Source organism: Myxocyprinus asiaticus, chromosome 10, assembly GCF_019703515.2.
Source record: "Myxocyprinus asiaticus isolate MX2 ecotype Aquarium Trade chromosome 10, UBuf_Myxa_2, whole genome shotgun sequence".
NCBI lineage: Eukaryota > Metazoa > Chordata > Actinopteri > Cypriniformes > Catostomidae > Myxocyprinus > Myxocyprinus asiaticus.
Window position 1 is genome coordinate 38,304,037 of NC_059353.1, and position 19,801 is coordinate 38,323,837.

The window sequence follows — 19,801 nt, forward strand, 5'->3', positions numbered from 1 at the left end:
TGGTTGTGTTAAATTCATTTATGAGAATCAGATTTAGAAAGTAGACTTTGGGTTTGTTTAGCGTAATTAGTGTTTTTAAGGTTCGAGGGAATAAATACTTATCCTGGAAAATGAAACAATACATCTCCAGGACTGATTTGTATGGAGTAGAGAGGCATTGAGAGGACATGTCTGCACATCTATATGTCAGAAAATGTGTCTTAGCACTCTGCTGAAATGAAGTAAGAAAATCCATGGGGGCTGAAAACCTGCTGAGATCAAGGTTAAAGACAAGACTGCAGGTAATAATCTTGTATATAAAAACAGTGAACTGGCTTTGAATTTACAACTGATACAAATCACATTTCGCAGAAGAAAGACTGAAAAATGTGAAATGATGAAAAATGATTAGCCCAAGCCATTAGAAGTATATTTATTATTCCATCACAACACATTTAAAATTCCAGAGTGTCGGGAGCTTGTATAAATTATTAATCCCTCTGGTATAGGTCACATGTCTAAACTGTTTAGTTATTAATTTATTTCTTTGTTTTCCCGCTGTGTTTATTGACCATAGGCCCCCAAAAGCCTCAGAAGCAATGGGCAAAATGATCAAATGTTGGCATATACTGTAGATTTGAGAGATTTTCCTTACTAAATAAAACCACTGAATGAGGAAATAATGGGCTTTATGATTACCCTTGCAACAAAGCGAGAGTGTATTGAACGCAAAAGGAACCATTTATAACAGGGTTCAAAATGTCTGTTTCCTTTCAGCTCTTGATGTCAAACAGCAAGGTAGGCTTTATTGAGAAAAAGACAATTTTGTTAACAAAAAAAAAAAACATTTTGTGTGAGGCAAGTTGCTCATGTGCATTCTAAACTACAGGGGGCGATGTGTGCCAGAGTTTTATACTCAAGAGAGCTGTGATTAATTAACAGCAACACTGTCAATTTATTTCCATGTAATTACATTAAAAGGTCTGATTGGTCATGGTTTTCTTATTCTTTCAGTAACTGGAATGAAGGAAAATATAGATCAATAACAGAATTGGGAATGCAGCACAGAGATACACCCGTCTCCATGGACATTTGTCTGATAGATTGGGTTCATTTTATTCTGTTTGTCCAGTGACCTGTATTTTATGGGTGCAGTGATGAATTTAATTTAAAAATGATTAAAAGTCTAAAGGTTTTCTATTTACCTGTTTAGATTTGGAGGGGAAATTAGCTATACATTTGGTGCAATGAAAATAAATGTACATTTATGAAATAAATGAACTACTAAACAGTTTAGCCATGTGACTTATAACACACACACACACACACACACACACACACATATATATATATATATTAAATATAACATTAAGTCAATTTTGTGGCAGCAGTGCAATCCAAAAAATCATGCAGATACAGGTAAGGAGCTCCAGTTAATTTTCACATCAACCATCAAGGCACGGCAAGGCACGTTTATTTATATAGCACATTTAATACGATAGCAATTCAAAGTGATTTACATAAAAATTACAAAGAAAATACAAGATACATAAAAAATAAAAAAATATTAACAACCACAAGGTTCTCTGTTACTTGGTTGTGGTGTCTTTTTAATGGAAGATATACCCTAAAAAGAACCTATAAGGTTCACTATCAACGATTACGAAATATAAGAATATTAATGGATCAGTAATCTACAAAGAGGCGTGTGCCAATACCACGCCCTACTCCCATATCCCTATATTTGACTAATAGGACCAAGATCTGCTGATTTGAGAGATTCTATACTCTCTAAACCCAAATATGTCAAGTTATGGGACAGTTAAATGGAGAAAAAATGTGATCTCAGTGATTTGGACCGTGGCATGTTTGTTGGTGCCAGACGGGCTGGTTTGAATATTTCTGTAACCGCTGATCTCCTGGGATTTTCACGCTCTCTAGAATTTACTCAGAATAGTGCCAAAGCAAAAAAACATCCAGCACTATAAAAAATAAATAAATAAAAAAATTCAATACATTTAATTAAATTGAGGAAAAGTTTTCCACGCAAATAAATTAAAATTTTCCAACAAAAAAGTGTTGGTTTGAACTTGTTCTAGTTGTACAAAATTAAATTCATTTTGTCAGACCAACTAGATCTAATTAATTGTCTTACATTGGTCCAACTAAATTAATTTTATTAACCATTAGTATATGCCAGGTGAGCAAGTGTAATGACAGTTAAACTGTTGCACTGTCAGTTTGATAGCAACCATTTATAGAGCTACGCAGCACTCAAATTAAACTTCACTGAAACTGAGAGTCCATACACAACCTAAGAACAAGCACCAATCTTCACCACAATGGTAACTCCAAAAACTCTAGCCTAACAAACAATCTTTTTAAATGCCAATATAACACAAAATTAAATTAAATTAAATATGAACAAATCTCTTCCTATTTTTATCTTACTCAAAATTGCATAAAATAACACTTAGTTTCAACATTTGTTCACTCCATCCAGTCACCTGCAAAGCATGCTGGAAAATGGAAATCTCGTGACGAGTTTCATCAATGCTGCAAAAAGTATTCATGTAGTCCTAACTCAAATTAAGTAAACTTCATTTTTACAAATTTAATTGGAAAGAACGTAATGAAATCAAGTAAAGACAAAATGTTCAAGAATTGTGTTGCTTTAGTTCATTTTAATTAAATAAAATGAACAACCTGCAAAAATCCTTTTTCTGAGTAAGTGAGTGGCAGTTCTGCAGACAGAAAAGCCTTGTTGATGAAATAAGGTCAACGGCAAATGGCCAGGGCAGTGTTTCCCAAAAGCATCGCAAGCTTAAGTTGATTAAGAAACCATAATGGTCTCTGCGATCTACTTAGGCTTACGATGCTTTTGGGAAACACAGCCCAGACTAGTTCAAGCTGACAGAAAGGCTACGGTAACTCAGATAAACACTCTGTTCATTTGTAGTGAGCAAAATAGCATCTCAGACTGCACAACACATCGAACCTTGAGGCAGATGGGCTACAACAGCAGAAGACCATGTCCGGCACTTTATTAGGACCAAAATATTCCTAATAAAGTGCTCTGTGAGTGTATGTCTGGTCATAGCTGGGAATTTATATGCTCTTGTGCCAGTGTCGCCGAGAAGGGGTAGGTGTTTTATAGCCGGTTTGTGTTCATTGGGGATGTAATGACACAAAGCAGAGGTACTGATACTTGTGTGCGGTTCAGTACCCTTATGTCAAGCTTCAGTTTTATGAATGATGTTTCATCATTCACATCTTCCATAAACTGCTGGTTTGAGTGATTTACAAGGAGGGGATGGAGGTTTGGAGTCCTGTATATGTTTTTTGTTTGTAGTGGATGATAGCGTGGATGATAAAACAGGTGAGAACATCTTATAGACTAACACTGAAGGAAGGACCCCGGTCATGATGTCAAAATATCATAGAGATCACTTAAGGGTTGCATCATTTGACGAACAACCAAGCAACTGTATATCAGTGCACTAAAAAACACCCAGAACTTCTTAGCAACCGCATAGTAACATAGTTAAAACCACTCAGAAAACCTTAACAACCTCGCACAGGCAAACATTAGTCTTATTTTCTTCAGAATATGTTTTGCCATTGTGGTATATGGAGATGCCACATATAATTGTGGACTGTAGATGTGTTCATGGGTAAAATGGAGGAATAGATGGTGAAAGAGAGAGGTAGTAAGATAGAGAGGGTGGGAAGAGGTTTGAAGATGGGGGGTGGTTTGTCGGAGTGAACAAAAATAGAAATTGTGAGGAAAAAGCACAGGAAACCCAGTGGTCAAGGAGTGGAATGCTGTCAGCACCCTGCAGACCCCCTTCTCCTCTTTTAAGAGTTAACAGAAGAGAGCACTTGTCCTTTCTGACTGGAGCTCCCCTTAGCCAATCAGAATACAGCCTTGCTGCTTTGTCATCAGCCTCTGATTGAGGAAGGCTCTGCTCTCCTGCTTTGTTTATGGAAGCTGATAAAATGTCAGGTGTCTGCAGCCTCTGGGGAGAGCCCCACTTCTTTATGATGTGATCGATCATGGTTCATTCTCCATTCATACAATACGCTGACTTCAGGAGGTGATAGGGTGGCTGCTGTCTGCTTATCATTCCTGCTTTGGTGCTCTTTTTGTGGGCAAGTGGATTGTAAGAGAGCGTATCCCTGGAGCTTCCTTATACCTCATTTCTATTTGATCGTTAAGGAGATCCTTTGGGAATATCAAACCTCCATGTACGACAATTTGTACCTGCATGGATTCGAAGACTCTGAGGCGGTGAGTGGGGCTATGGTCTATGTGTGTCGAGCCATTGTTGGCTGGCTGCATCTTCATGGTCTTATACATTGTGGTTCAATCTATGAATGTATGCATACACTAACGCTCTGGGGAAGGCTGGATGAATTTAGCTTGCAGATTGAATGTATGCTCCACTGAGTGTTTTGGGGGAGGGGAGAGGATCAGGTGTGTGTGTTTGTGTACGTATGTATTGTTCTGTTTTCAGTTTCACCTCCACTCTTCCTCCAAACCATGCTGTGTTCTTCATATGCCTCATGGAAGAGGCAACCGGGGGAGAGCATCAGTCAGCAGCCTGTTATTCCGTATCATGGAGCAGCCAGAAATAATGCCACACTGCTTGCTTGTTCAGTTCCTCCTGGCTTGCACACTGTGTTGCTGTTTCTATAGGATTTTCAGTGCTGTACAGCTTTTGTGTGGTTCCACCTTCTCTTGAAAGAAATGCTTGCTTAAAGTGCCACTTTGTTAGTCCATGTAAATGATGTGCTCATTTAATTAACATCATTAGGCCAGACATGAACAAGACCAGTCTCTTCAGTCAACTGATCAGAAGTTTACAGCAAGAGCAGGCAGTCTCTTTAAGATGCAGCCTTCATTCTTGTATTTATTCACATATACCACAAATTATCATCATTCTCTGCTGTGTTGATGGTTGTTTTCCATGAATTAGCCTCGTTTCCACTGTCGGGCTAAATGAGGGTGTTCTAATGCGTTTCCATTGTCACTACCGGGGCTTCAATGGCCAATGGTCTTTGACCCACCGATTACCCTTGGGCCAAAGAAGGCCAACTGGGGATTGAGGCAGGGTCAATGTCAAAAGCTCAGAGGTTTCAGCATTAAGATACTCATTTCCCAATTTTTCCTGTCTAGCTACCAGCTTACCTGAACAGATCAATGAAGAATGGAGAATCGTCAGGACTGGTCAGTAGACGAAATGAAGCTTAACGTGTTTGTTTTTGATTTGCCACAGTGTGCAATAGACTGGCATGTCTTATGGTCAATATTAGGTCAAAAATGGCAAAAAAGAAACAACTTTCTCTAGAAACTCATCAGTCAATCATTGTTTTGAGGAATAAAGGCAATACAATGCTTGAAATTGGCAAAAAAACTGAAGATTTCATACAAAGGTTTACACTACAGTCTTCAAAGACAAAGGACAACTGGCTCTACCAAGGACAGAAAGAGATGTGGAAGGCCCAGATACAACTAAACAAGAGGATAAATTCATTATAGTCTCTAGTTTGAGAAATAGACGCCTCACTTGTCCTCAGCTGACAGCTTCATTGAATTCTATCCACTCAACAACAGTTTCATGTACAACAGTAAAGAGAAGACTCAGGGGTACAGGCCTTAAGGGAAGAATTGCAAAGAAAAAGCCACTTTTGAAACAGGAAAAACAAATAGAAAAGGTTAGAGCAGGCAAAGGAACACAGACATTGGACAACAGATAATTGGAAAAGAGTGTTATGGATCTTAACCCCATTGAGCTTTTGTGGGATCAGCTAAACTGTAAGATGTGTGAGAAGTGCCCGACAAGACAAGCCACATCTATGGCAAGTGCTACAGGAAGTGTGGGGTGAAATGTCACCTGAGTATCTGGACAAACTGACAGATAGAATGCAAAGGATCTGCAAAGCTGTCATTGCTGCACATGGAGGATTTTTTGATGAGAACTCTTTGAAATAGTTTAAAGTTCTGAATTTTTTTTTTCAAATTGTAATAGTAATTTTTCATGTAATTAATGTCCTGACTATACATTGTGATTAGTTGAATGCCACTTTGGTGAATAAAAGTACCAGTTTCTTTCCATAAGAGTAAAATCTGTACATTATTCCAAACATTTGGCCGCCAGTGTATGCATTTTCTAAGTTGGAAGTTCTATTTCCGAAATTTTAACTATAGAGTTGAATTAATCGCAGTATAAACCTCCTCTTTTCTGTGTACACCTTGGTGTCATGTGCGTTGATATAGAATAGAAACCATAATGAAACATATATGTTCGATTAAAACTCAAGAATTTAGACAATGCCCCCAGTAAATTTTTTCCTCTCCATAAATTTTATGAAAATAAATCTTAATGGCATGGACACACAGTATGGACCAACACCTCTTAGGTATATACATGGTTTTGTTTTTGTCTGTGGTTACATTCAACAGCAAAAATCTTATTAAATCTGACATTTTCAAATCCGATCTGGCCCATTTTCATATATGGAAATAAATTTGATGCATATCTGATTTTATGCAATGTAGGGGTTGCACAGACAGATAAAAAGACAGCAACAAGTAACGTAGTCGACACTGTCAGCCTGAAGTCCGCTCAGAAATACTGCGAGTGTGAAGCCCGGTGGCTCTGCACTGAAAAGGCGCAGTGGCTCAAATATAGGCTGCGACGTTTGGTCAGACTCACATTAAAAGGCGCGCACACAGAATGCAATTCAGAACTGGTGTTTGTTTACTATGTCCCTCTGCTTAATGACGCAGCGCATCAACGGGTCAACAACAATCTTATGCATTCTCTGTATTTATATTGCACATGCGCATTGCATTGTATCAACACTGATAATGTTCAGAAAATTCCAAAGGCTACACTGATAAAGATGACATAATTGTTACAGTAACCTGTAATATATGCAAACGTTGATATTTTTGTAAATAGATATAATTTGCTAAATCCCATTACATTGTACCAACCGTATATCTATTTATTGTGTAATGTAGGACTGTACGTGTAGGAGAGTGGGATTTCTGCAAGGGCGGGTTTGCTGTGGTTTGGGGGTGGAATGACGTCATGTCTAGTCGAATTTGACTATTATACTAGTTGACTATTAAAAATCAGTAGTTGTGCAACCCCGAATGCAATGTGACTTAAGTGTGAACAGCAAGGTTGGAATTTTTTAAATTGTTATGTCAATCTAATGTAATCTAATTTAATTTGATTTACTGGGACTCTTGGTGTGAATCATAAAATGATTTATGAATTGCTTTATTTGAAGTATTACAGAGAAAGGTGCATAAATATATTTGTATAAGATGTAAATTAATGCTTTCAACAGTGGCAGTAGACATTAAAAGTGCTAATGCATAGGTTATCAATATCATATGATAACAAAATATGATATATGATATAAAATTGTATGTTAAATTGTATTATGACATTTTTTCAGGATGACAGAAGTGTTTTACTCATTCAGGGCTGCATTTCCCAAAAGCATCGTAAGCTTAAGTTGATCGTAGAGGCCATTGGTGCCAGTGGTTTCTATGGTCTACTTAGGCTTTCAGTGCTTTAGGGAAATGCAGCCCAGGTCAGTTAAGACGTGTCATCTGTTTAGACCATTGTCTGTTTAAAAAAAAAAAAAAAAAAAAAAGGTCATGAGAATGACTACACAAACAAATCAGATTTGAGCAGAAAATCTGAATTGGGCTCATTGTCTTGTGTTGTGAATGTAGCCAATGTGTCAAATGTGTAATATCCCATTTACATCCTACACCCTGTCTGTTAAGCTTTCATTAATCACAAGCTTTTAGCAGGAGATCTTCATGATTTACCTCTATCTACCAAACTCATTAAGCTCTCTAACATTAAGCTCTATTTATTAGGCAGTAGGGGTTCACACCATATACCAGTGGGGTTTTTGTCAATGTGTTTCTAGGGATCCTGCATGTCAGCAGGGTCAAAAATTCATTTGAACTACTTTCAGCATTTAGTAAAATATTTAAGGAGTAGTCCAAAATCCTTGGACAAGGCCAGCTACTTGGCAACTGCTAAAGATTGATGATGTTGTTGTTTTTAACATCTTTTCAGTTATAGAATGTGGTTATCCTTATTGTTCGTTCTTACAGACCCCATGAAATCAAAATTGGGATTTTGTGGCTTTTAGTCCATGTTAGCTCTGAGGCCATCTATATTCTAGTCTAGTGTACTGCTTAACATGGACAACATTTCCTTTTAACTTACAGTCTTTCTCTTCCAGGAAAACATGCCAAAAATTTGTATAACTCATTCTTTAAAACACAGATTTTTGTTCAATCAAATGCTCTCTGGAATGAGAATGTCCCTGCCTGTGTAAAGGTCCAGCATGTAGCAAAGCATAGTTCATGGCATCTTACTAAAGTAAGGCCTATCGGCTATTTAAAAGAAAGTGACAAGCCCTCTGATATGTTCCACCCAAATGTCATTTTTCAATAGGAATTTTGTCAACACAGGGAAGATTTTATCTATCTACTGATTAATAGGCTTGTAATCGATGCATTTTTCATGCATCGATAATCAGAAAATTTCCCCGATGATTATCAATTTATTTATGCATTTTTCAGATATAAATAGGGCTGCTTGTTGCACTATAGTCTTTGTCTCTTCAAACATATTTCTCAACACAACTTTGGTAAAGTGCAAGCTGCAAGGTAAATTAAAGGGGGTCGCACACCGGACATGTCTGGCAGACGACATGGCGCTATGTTCTAAAATTCGAAACAATTATTTTCTATGAAGGTACACACACATACAACACACCTACGACTCCTAGCTACTCGGGAGGCTGCTTAAAATTCTGCAGCACCACGGAGCTCAACTGGCATAGTTTTCCATTAAATTTGACCCAAATCATTATCAAAGGACATAGATTATTTACTCTAGTTATAGCTGGATGATATACTGTGTAAATGTATCTTTCATATAGCCTACAAAAAGTATTTTCAGTTACAAGTATGTCTTTTTGTGGTTTGACAGCTTGAAAAAAAAACTCTTCAAGGCTACATACAGAGAAATTGCATAATCATTTCTAATCATTCTGTTTGGACAGTTACACCAGTTTCATACACTAACCTGCAAACTCATCAACATCACTTTGTTCATTCTTGAAACTTTTTAACTTTTGAGTGTATGGTAACTAGATTTAACAACTGTCACCTTCTGCGTTGATGTGTCCTGTGTAACAGTGATCCCTGTGCCTTGTCCTACCTGCAGCCATCTTAAGTAAATGTTATATTTGTATAACATTTATACAGTGAATTGGAAAGCACTCAAATTAGGCTTCTAATTTAAATGTCGGCTAATGTTAATATAGCAACGCCTCACAAACATATAGATAAAATAACGTGCCAATCAATCATTGTTATATTGACATTTTATGACATGCTTAATCTATACTCATATCTATATTTACTCTTATCTTAAGTGCAGAGAGGCTGTTTAATTCTTCATGTTTTGTGTGCTGGATAATTTTATACCCCACAGCTAGTATTTCCTCTGGAATTATATGGTGCAGCAGACAAATCATTGAAATTATGTCGTAAAAATGAAATAATGACAAAGAAACTCAGATGATCTTAAAATAGCCTTAGTCTAATTGTGTCAGCCTCTCTTTTCTGCTCTTCTCTTACAGCCTATAAATATTAAAGCTAATTGAGGGTTCTCATATGTATAGGCTTGATGATGTTCCACTGTTTTTAGCTTAATTGTGCTTGCAAACTGTTTGCTGTATTATATTTGGAATTACTGACTAATAAATGTTACTGCACAGGTTCTAACTTGATCCAATGGATCAAACATGATGTCTTACTAAGCTTTTTCATTGTAGTTTTTACAGTAATTGTTCTTGAGAAGCAAACAGAAATGGAAAAGAATATGCACAAGAATTTAAACTCATCTAATATAGTTTTGGTTTGAAAAATCTTTCTTTACAGTATGCGTCTTGAATTTAAATGGTTTCATGCTCTATGCAGCCAATAATTTACCTCACAACGCAAATTGTGGTTGACACAAACCATGTTTATTCTTGCTGCAAGTGGAGCCACATTAAATGTATGTAATTCTGTTCATGGTTTACAAGGAAGAGGGGATGTCACAGCAACCATTCTGTGTGGGCATCTACCTAATTGGGCTAGCTTCTATTAAGTGACTTCTATAAATGTATTATGATATACTATAGAGTTTTATTGAATGCATGGCCTTTGTTGTCAATAACAAAATAAATGGGCAGCATTTTCTCCTTCCTTATAAAAGATGATGAGCCTTTTAATTTTACTATAAAACTCTGCACGATTGTATGGTTAGTGGTATTTTGCCATGTACATTTAGCATTGTTTTTGCCCTGCTGTCCGCAAATCAGACCTGCATTTTTGGGTTGCAAACCACCATTTGAGAAACACTGATTTAAAGATCAATTTAGCCATTTACAGATATAAAAAGTACCTTCAGGGTTTATGTGATGCAAAGCTTTCATAGACATCTCTTTTTATGGTTAAATATTTGCTTTCATCAGATATGGCCCTAAATGGTATTGACCTCATACTGTGTTGTGGAGAGATTTATCTGTAATTACTGACTCAACGAGCAGGCATTGGTCCTCAGCCCTTATGATTCATCTGTGTATGTTCTCACTTTAGGATGCTTTTACACTGAATGATTTATCTGCTTTTGTTTTCAAAGAAACACAGGGCAAAGATCCACAAATATAGTGGGGGCCTTAAATGCTCTCAGACCCACTGGCATCACATAAGAATGTGCACGCCGTGTACAATCTCAGGAGATAAGCAGAACTTGTGGCTTGACAATCAAAGCCTACACACTTGACATGGTTAGATAATGGTGTATGTACTGAGGCAGAGTACATGAACACTGGCTCTGGTTTAGGCCTTGTTTGTGTGTGTGGGTATGTGTGTTAGGTGAGCATTCAGATAATAATAAAGTAATATTTTAATCTGAAACTTTAAAAGTACTTTAAACAGATTTGCATTTCCTGAAGACCAAACACCAGTGCTTGCAAAGAAGCAAAATAATATTTTTTTATGTTTTAGGTAAACTTTTAGGCTAGAGACATACTTTGTGCAACTATGCAAATGCAAACATAAGCGCTTGGCCAATCAATGCATTGCCAATGTGCTGTCTGGTTGAACATACACTATATGGCCAAAAGACTGTGGACATCTGAACACCACACCCATATGTGCTGTTAAACATTTAATTTAAAAATCAAAGGCATTAATCCGTCTGTTTGCTGCTATACCTGCTTCCACTCTTCTGACAAAGTTTTCCACTAGATGTTGGAACATGGCTGCAGGGATATGCTCCCATTCAGACACAAGAGCTGGCCAGTCAAGATCTTCCACACCAGTATCGAAAAACCATGTCTTTATGGATCTCGATATGTGCTCAGGGGCATTGTCATGCTGGAACAGAAAAAGACCCACCCCCAAATAGTTGCCACAAAGTTCGAAGCACAAAATTTGCATTAAGTATCATTAAGTTTGTTCTCACAGAAACTACTGGAATAGCTAAACCCTTTAATTAGTAGGGGGTGTCTACATACTTTTGGCCATGTTGTGTACTTGATGTGCATTCTTGTGTTTCTGTGGTGGTAACAAACCTCAGTACTCAAGGGGGCTATAGAGTTACCTTCAAAAGTTTGTGCCATAAAACCGGATGTTATTCAGGCCAGTTGTTACAAATATATTGACTTAAACTTATTTGCTCAGCAATATTGTCTTCAAACTATTGCTCTGCCATGTCATAGTTGACTTAAAAGAGAAAACTCACCGTAGAAGTGGACAGTTCACAATAATGTCCGCTATAACGCCGCTTGTGGCAATGCTAAGAATGCAACACATACTTGCGTTTTGTTATGAATTGCAGTCTGACATATTTTGTAACACAATGATGGACAAAATTGAGCTTGCGAAGCTAAAAGCGTCTGTGTTCATGTACTTGTGTAGAGTATGTTTCGGCACATCAGAGGCACTTTTCCATTGTAATGACACTTAGGGGGGAATTCAATAAGAATTAATTGCACCCAGTAAAAGCGCTGGTTATTTTCACGGGCTGTCTGCGCTGGTTCAGTGCCTGTTTTACTAAATTAATTATGCTGATCTGACAACAGCGCAAATATGCCCACAAAATCGCTGCTGAACACCATTTGCATGCACAAATCCGATGTTGTGCGCTGAATCTGAGCGCTATATAGCTGAGGATGCAGCAGACCACCGTTATCTGACACACTTTGGCAGAACTGAACAGCATTACTGACTACTTTGATTCAGACACCTGAATTATCTCTTTAACATGCAGAAAGGGCGCTTGACTACACCGCACATCTGGATATATGCCAGGTTATAACGCTATTCTCCATCATTTGATCATTATTTGATGAATTACTGGTGATATAGTTGATGGAAAATGTACACAAACATCTCTTTTAAATCAAATTAATTTTACTGCCTGCTTTTATCTGGTGGTAATAGCAATATTTGTGAATGAAGCGCAATCTATAATAAGCCTAATTTGCATACAGTTGTAGAAAGGAGGCATGTGACCATGACTTTATTTAAATACTCAAGACACAGCGCAATTTCATCTCTGATTGTGCCTGCTTAAACTAGATTGCAGATGGTTAGTGAATAAGACGAAGGTTTTTATGCTGCAATACCACATGCAAAAGTGGCGCAGCTGTTTAGTGAATTTGACTCTCAGCACACATCTTGGATAAATGATTAAATAAACTGTATGAAAGGAAGACAAGAATTGAAATTACAATTCAGTATACAAATAGATGTAAAAAAAGAAGACCAATCGAATTTCGTATGCAAATATTATTATTTAATAATTTAATCCTTATTGAAGGATGGAGCAGTATTGGACCTGACAGCAAACCCACAGCCCAAAGGTAATTTTACAAGCAAAGAGTTTAGCTAATAGCCAGTGCTTGCTTACAAGTCTTTAAAGTACAGCAGCAAAAAAGTCTGCTGTTTGATTCTAATGGTCAAAGAGAGGGTGGAAAGCGACCATTAAATTATGACTAACTAAATTACAGGTTTTGGCGAAAAAAGATACAGTAATGTGCAGAAGTTTAAGGCAGTTGTGAAAAATTTTGTATAGTGAGATGTTTTAAAAAACAATGCTATGAACAATTTTATTTCTCAATTAAGAGAAAACATACAAAGTGCATTAAACATAAAAATACGAGATCAATACTTGGTGTCACCACCCTAGGTCTTTAAAACAGAACCAGTTCTCTCCTAGGTACACTTGTGCACAGTTTTTTGATGTTGTTGGCAGAGATGTTGTTCCAAGCATCTTTGATAACTTACCATAGTTCTATGAATGTTATCCCAGACTGACTCAATGATGCTCTGTGGGAGCCATACCATCTGATGCAGGACTCCTTGTTCTACATCTATTCTATTCTAGTTGCAAAAGGAATGTTTGGGAATACATTTGATATTGTCCATTGACACACTAAAACAGAAAATATAAAATAGCCATCTTAAGACAAATGTTTTTGTAAAACATTGAATGTACATAAAACTTTTGCACAGTACTGTACCTTGACTGGGGAAAAATATGATATGTCCCTGAATTAATTTATTTTATGCAATACAAACCTTTTCATGTAATGGATTTTATGTGGATGCAGAATGCCTTTTAGACATCATTCATGGCTCCTGCAGGTTAATAGATTTCGTTATGTGGTAATAAATAAAGATCAACTGGATCATTTGAGAAACTGTCTTGCCGCTAAGTATGTTGTGATAGCCGAGGTGCAGAAATAATTTCCGTGGGCATTCATGCTAAACCAAGTGCTTGTATGAGAAATTCTAATGTGCTCTGCATACTCTCTTATTTTGAAGGTGTTTTTCATCTCTGTCTCAAGTGTGCATTAGAAATAGCCTCTTTGAAGACTACAGTAAAAACTGCTTTCATTATGAGATTAGTGAAATGTTCATAGCAGCTAGTATCAAGTTTGAGATCAGTATTAAGCCAAATCTTAAGCAGTATTTGCAGTGACAGTAGGTTAAATGAAGAAATTTGGTATTATTTTTTGCTTGCAGGACTGTGATCGATTAAGTTTTTATAATTCACAGTCCAAATCATTTTTGGAAGCTCTTATCTGTGGGTTTGACTAATGAACATGTTATTTTTGTTTGATAATATATATAAAAAAGATTAAATGGATAGTTCACCCAAAATAACAATTCTGTAATTTACTCATCCTCTTATTTCAAACTCATGTGACTTTCTTTCTGCCATAGAATGCAAAAGGAGATGTTAGGCAGAATGTTAGCCTCAGTCACCATTTACTTTAAATTGATCTCTTTTTGTGCTCCACGGAAGAAAGAAAGCCATACGAATTTGGAACAACATGAGGGAAAGTAAATGATGATAGAATATTTAGTTTCGGGTGAACTGTCCTTTTAGGGAAAGGATTCTTCTCATCTTGCAACAAACTAAGCATGACATTGCAGAGGTGTTTTGGCATCTTAACATCTTTACATGGTACATGGTATCCTCAAATTAAATATTTTTTACCCTCGTATATTTTTTTTTACAAATAAAAGTTTATACTTAAATATATGATTTAAATATTTGGCATGTGTCTAAATGTGTTGGCAGCCTGTGAAAGAGGAACTGTGCTATCATCTGTTGGGGCAATTTTCACGTCCCGCACCCACCATCTCTCTCCATCCAACCATCGTTATTGCTGAGTTGGCAGCGTAGAGGAAGCAAACCAGCTGGCCACATGGTGTAATGTGTTCCTGAGTGAAATGATTGCCTAACTGCCAATTCTGTAAACGCTTGCATGTTAGCTTGATTTGCTTGTCTGCAAGAAAGCTTTCATACCTTTATGCAGCTCTATCAAATCTTACAGGCTCACTAGAACCGAAGTCATAGGGGTTTGTGAAAACATGGGGGTGAATAAATTACATAATTTTCAGTTTTGGGTGAACCATCCCTTCAAAGAAGAGAGAAATTGTTCAGAGCATACATCTAATTGGATTGTGGAATGCTGTATGCATGGAGATGGTTTCAACAATCAAAGAGAGGGAGATGATGTAAGTTATATGAACAGTAGAAAATAACAGGAGTGGGAACAAGACTAGTGTGTGTTGGAGAATGAGTAGATGGAATGAGGTTTGGATGAGGATGAATCACTGTGGCTTTGATGTCATCAGGAGCAGATGCAAAGCCTGTCACTTGACAAGCTTCAGTGAACATTGCCTTATGTAACAATGGTCACATGACATTCCTAGGCATGGAGGTCCGTGGTCTTGCGTGATGGCCAAGGGTGAGGGCTTTGTGCAGGCCTGAGTTATGAGTGTCAAAGATTCAAAAAGTCAAAACACAATCAGTGTGACTTGAAAGCAGCAAGGCCTGTAGAACTTATTCACAGTAGCATCATCTTTGATTTTTGATGGGAATGAAAACAAGGCTGTGAGGGATAGGCTTACCGTCTCTTCAATGGCATTCACTGTATAAAGCTATCAAAAAGATCCTAGATCACATCTAATTTGCCACAATATTTCTCACAACCTTGTTGTCATTCCTGTCAAAAACATAGATGGTGCTTCTGTGAATAAACATCTATTCTATCAGGAAGACTCGCAGACTTGAGTGAAATTTAAGATGACATTTATTTGATGAATATAAAACAGAAACGTAATGTCTCTCTTTGGCGTAAGCCCCGTCTGGCGGTCCGAAAAAGTTGTACTCCGAATCATCATATCCTGCCGTAGATAGGAGGCAGGGGCGAGGACCCTACCACCGTGCAGGACGGGACTCAACTGGTGGTGGTGGGGTGGTGGAGGTTGCCGTGTTAGCACACTGAAACAGCAATGTGATAGATTGTGAGCAAACGTATAAAGCAATGGCTTACATGTGATTGGCTAGGAGTTACCTAGCTAATGGTGTGATGTACAGCTGCTAGTCTTCCCGCTAGAACTACGCTGCGCTTACATTTCTTGGCTAATTTTATCCTAGTTTGTCTTCTATACAAAGAGTTGCTTACATATTTGGTTAGTCATCAAGTGAGCAGATAGCAGGTCTCTAGAGACACTGTGGGCCCTTTTAAGGGCGCTAGCATTGAGTGCAGTGCTATGCCATAAGTCATGCATGCAAAGTCAATGGGCATGGCCAGGAAGTTTTGGTATTTTCGTGCAAGCATGCGCTAAGTCTAGGTGCAAGTGGGTTGGATAAAATTGTGTGCAAAGTGCTAAAGGGCTGGGTCAAGTGCAACTTAATTCTGAAGTTCTTCTCTGGCACAGCCTGCATTATATTAAATAAAGTCCATTCTCTGTCAACCACCAGCGATATAAACAAAGACAGCACATTAATAAGAAGTTGGTAGTGTAAATGGACTGTATGCAATGAGAAGAATAGACTTACGTTCTTTGGTACAGTAATTGTGTCCCTGTTGAATGTCAGGCATATTTCTATGACATTGGAAAATGTGGTTCTCATCAAGATTTTGATTTACGCTTCGTTAAATTATAGAGAATGTAAGTAGTACTAATCATTTTCATCAACTGACACACAAATCATGGCTAGTATTAGGCTAACAGTGATTGTATCTGAACGCTCTTCACTTCTACCGGTCAATTTTGAAAAATGTAATTAATTTATTCAAGCACAAAAAAATTAAACCAAAAATATTTATAAATTCAAATTACACTTCAAACGATACAAAAATATAATAATAACGAAGTGGTTAAGAAAAAATCATACCAAATCCAAACATTTTACTCTCTCCAACTTCTTCCACCACCCCCTTTTGCAGTGACAATGACAACAGGTGGAAAAATACCAATTCAAATTAAATCATAAATACAATTGTATATAAACATAATAATAATAGTTGAAAAATAAACCATGACCTAAAGATGTTTAACACAAATCTAATAATTCTTTGTTTCACAAAAAGGCTATTGTCAGGGACAAAATGTGATGTTCCACTTTATTATCCCCTGCTGGTGGAATCTCCAGACTGCAAATGCAGGATCTGAGTTTAGACTTTGCGCTGCAAACAGACCTGCTTTTGAAACATCATAGCACAATTACCTATTTCTGAGTAAAATTGGGAATTGCGCTTTGCGCCACTTCATAAACATACAATACACCCACAGTTTGCACGCATACATCCACAGATAGCGCGAACACCCCAACCACGCCCACTTGAGCTTACAATAAGTGCCGTTATGAAAATTGGATAAGATGTTGCGCATGGTCATAACACGTAGCACTGCGCTTTGTGCACTCATGAAAATAGAGCCCTATGGCTAAATTAGGCAGTGAACTTGACTAAATAATCTTCCTTACTGAAAAGACCAGCATATAGTGCATCCGGAAAGTATTCACAGCACTTCACTTGTTCCACATTTTGTTATGTTACAGCCTTATTCCAAAATGGATTAAATTAATTATTTTCCTCAATTGTACAAACAATACCCCATAATGACAACGTGAAAGAAGTTTGTTTGAAATCTTTGCAAATTTATTTAAAAAAAAAAAAAAAAGAAGAAAAAAAAACACATGTACATAAGTATTCACAGCCATTGCTCAATACTTTGTTGAAGCACCTTTGGCACCAATTACAGCCTCAAATCTTTTTGAGTATGATGCTACAAGCTTGGCACACCTATTTTTGGGCAGTTTCTCCCATTCTTCTTTGCAGGACCTCTCAAGCTCCATCAAGTTGAATGGGGAGTGTCGGTGCACAGCCATTTTCAGATCTCTCCAGAGATGTTCAATTGGGTTCAAGTCTGGGCTCTGGCTGGGCCACTCAAGGACATTCACAGAGTCAGTGGTAAAATACGCTGGCTACCACCCCTGGAGTTCGCTAGTTCGCTAGTTCGAATCCCGGGGCGTGCTGAGTGACTCCAGCCAGGTCTCGTAAGCAACCAAATTGGCCTGGTTGCTAGGGAGGGTAGAGTCACATAGGGTAACCTCCTTGTGGTCGCTATAATGTGGTTTGTTCTCGGTGGGGCGCGTGGTGAATTGAGCGTGGTTGCCACGGTGGATGGCGTGAAGCCTTCACACGCGCTATGTCTCCGTGGCAACGCGCTCAACAAGCCACGTGATAAGATGCGCGGGTTGACTGTCTCAGACGCGGAGGCAACTGGGATTCGTCCTCCGCCACCTGGACTGAGGCGAATCACTATGCGACCACGAGGACTTAGAGCGCATTGGGAATTGGGCATTTCAAATTGGGAGAAAAAGGGGAAAAATCCCCCCAAAAAAGGTTATCTTGGCTGTGTGCTTAGGGTCGTTGTCCTGTTGGAAGATGAACCTTCGCCCCAGTCTGAGGTCCAGAGCGCTCTGGAGCAGGTTTTCATCAAGGATGTCTCTGTACATTGCTGCATTCATCTTTCCCTCGATCCTGACTAGTCTCCCAGTTCCTGACGCTGAAAAACATCCCCACAGCATGATGCTGCAACCACCATGCTTCACTGTAGGGATGGTATTGGCCAGGTGATGAGCGGTGCCTGGTTTCCTCCAGACATGACGCTTGCCATTCAGGCCAAAGAGTTCAATCTTTGTTTCTCATGGTCTGAGAGTCCTTCAGGTGCCTTTTGGCAAACTCCAGGCGGGCTGTCATGTGCCTTTTACTGAGGAGTGGCTTCCGTCTGGCCACTCTACCATACAGGCCTGATTTTTGGAGTGCTGCAGAGATGGTTGTTCTTCTGGAAGGTTCTCCTCTCTCCACAGAGAAATGCTGGAGCTCTGTCAGAGTGACCATCGGGTTCTTGGTCACCTCCCAGGCCCTTCTCCCCCGATCGCTCAGTTTGGCCAGGCGGCCAGCTCTAGGAAGTGTCCCGGTGGTTCCAAACTTCTTCCATTTACAGATGATGGAGGTCACTGTGCTCACTGGGACCTTCAATGCTGCAGAAATTTTTCTGTACCCTTCCCCAGATCTGTGCCTCGATACAATCCTGTCTCGGAGGTTTACAGACAATTCCTTGGACTTCATGGCTTGGTTTGTGCTCTGACATGCACTGTTAACTGTGGGACCTTATATAGACAGGTGTGTGCCTTTCCAAATCATGTCCAATCAACTGAATTTACCACAGGTGGACTCCAATCAAGTTGTAGAAACATCTCAAGGATGATCAGTGGAAACAGGATGCACCTGAGCTCAATTTTGAGTGTTATGGCAAAGGCTATGAATACTTATGTACATGTGATTTTTTTCGTTTTTTATTTTTAATAAATTTGCAAAGATTTCAAACAAACTTCTTTCATGTTGTCATTATGGGGTATTGTTTGTAGAATTTTGAGGAAACTAATTAATTTAATCCATTTTGGAATAAGGTTGTAACATAACAAAATGTGGAAAAAGTGAAGTGCTGTGAATACTTTCCGGATGCACTGTACTTGGTCACTAAAGCATATAGTATGTTGGTTTAAGATGCTGGTATGCTAGTGTCCCAACCAGGCTTAACCAGCCAAATCAACCAGCTTCACCAGAAAGATCATGCTGGTCAACCAGTTTTTCTGGGGAACTTCATGTGTACTGGCCTATACCAGCAAGACCAGCAACAAGCTTAAACTAGTCTGGACCACCATTGAAACTCATGGGCTGGTCTTCCCACAACAGTCGTTCCATCGTCATTTGCTAAGTTACCTATTTTAGACAAAGAAATGTAAAGCAAGCACAAACATTTGGCATGGCAAAAGTGAGTAACCATGAACCCGCAAAAGATAAAAATGTTACTTTTAAAGGGATAGCTCACCCCAAAAATGAA

The 19,801-nt window shown here is 38.3% G+C and overlaps 1 protein-coding gene across 3 annotated transcripts in view; it reads left to right on the forward strand.

Annotated features, from left to right (window-relative positions):
• Positions 1-19,801, forward strand: part of LOC127446874 (voltage-dependent L-type calcium channel subunit beta-4) — a 45,950-nt gene that overhangs the window by 5,187 nt on the left and 20,962 nt on the right. Inside the window, exon 1 of one of the 3 annotated variants that reach the window (XM_051708177.1) lies at positions 3,931-4,270. The exons of the other annotated variants lie outside the window; for them this stretch is intronic. Coding sequence (XP_051564137.1) covers positions 4,226-4,270 — 45 coding nt within the window. The 5' untranslated portion in view covers positions 3,931-4,225. Of the gene's footprint in view, positions 1-3,930; positions 4,271-19,801 lie in introns of those variants that run through there. 3 annotated transcript variants of the gene reach the window in all.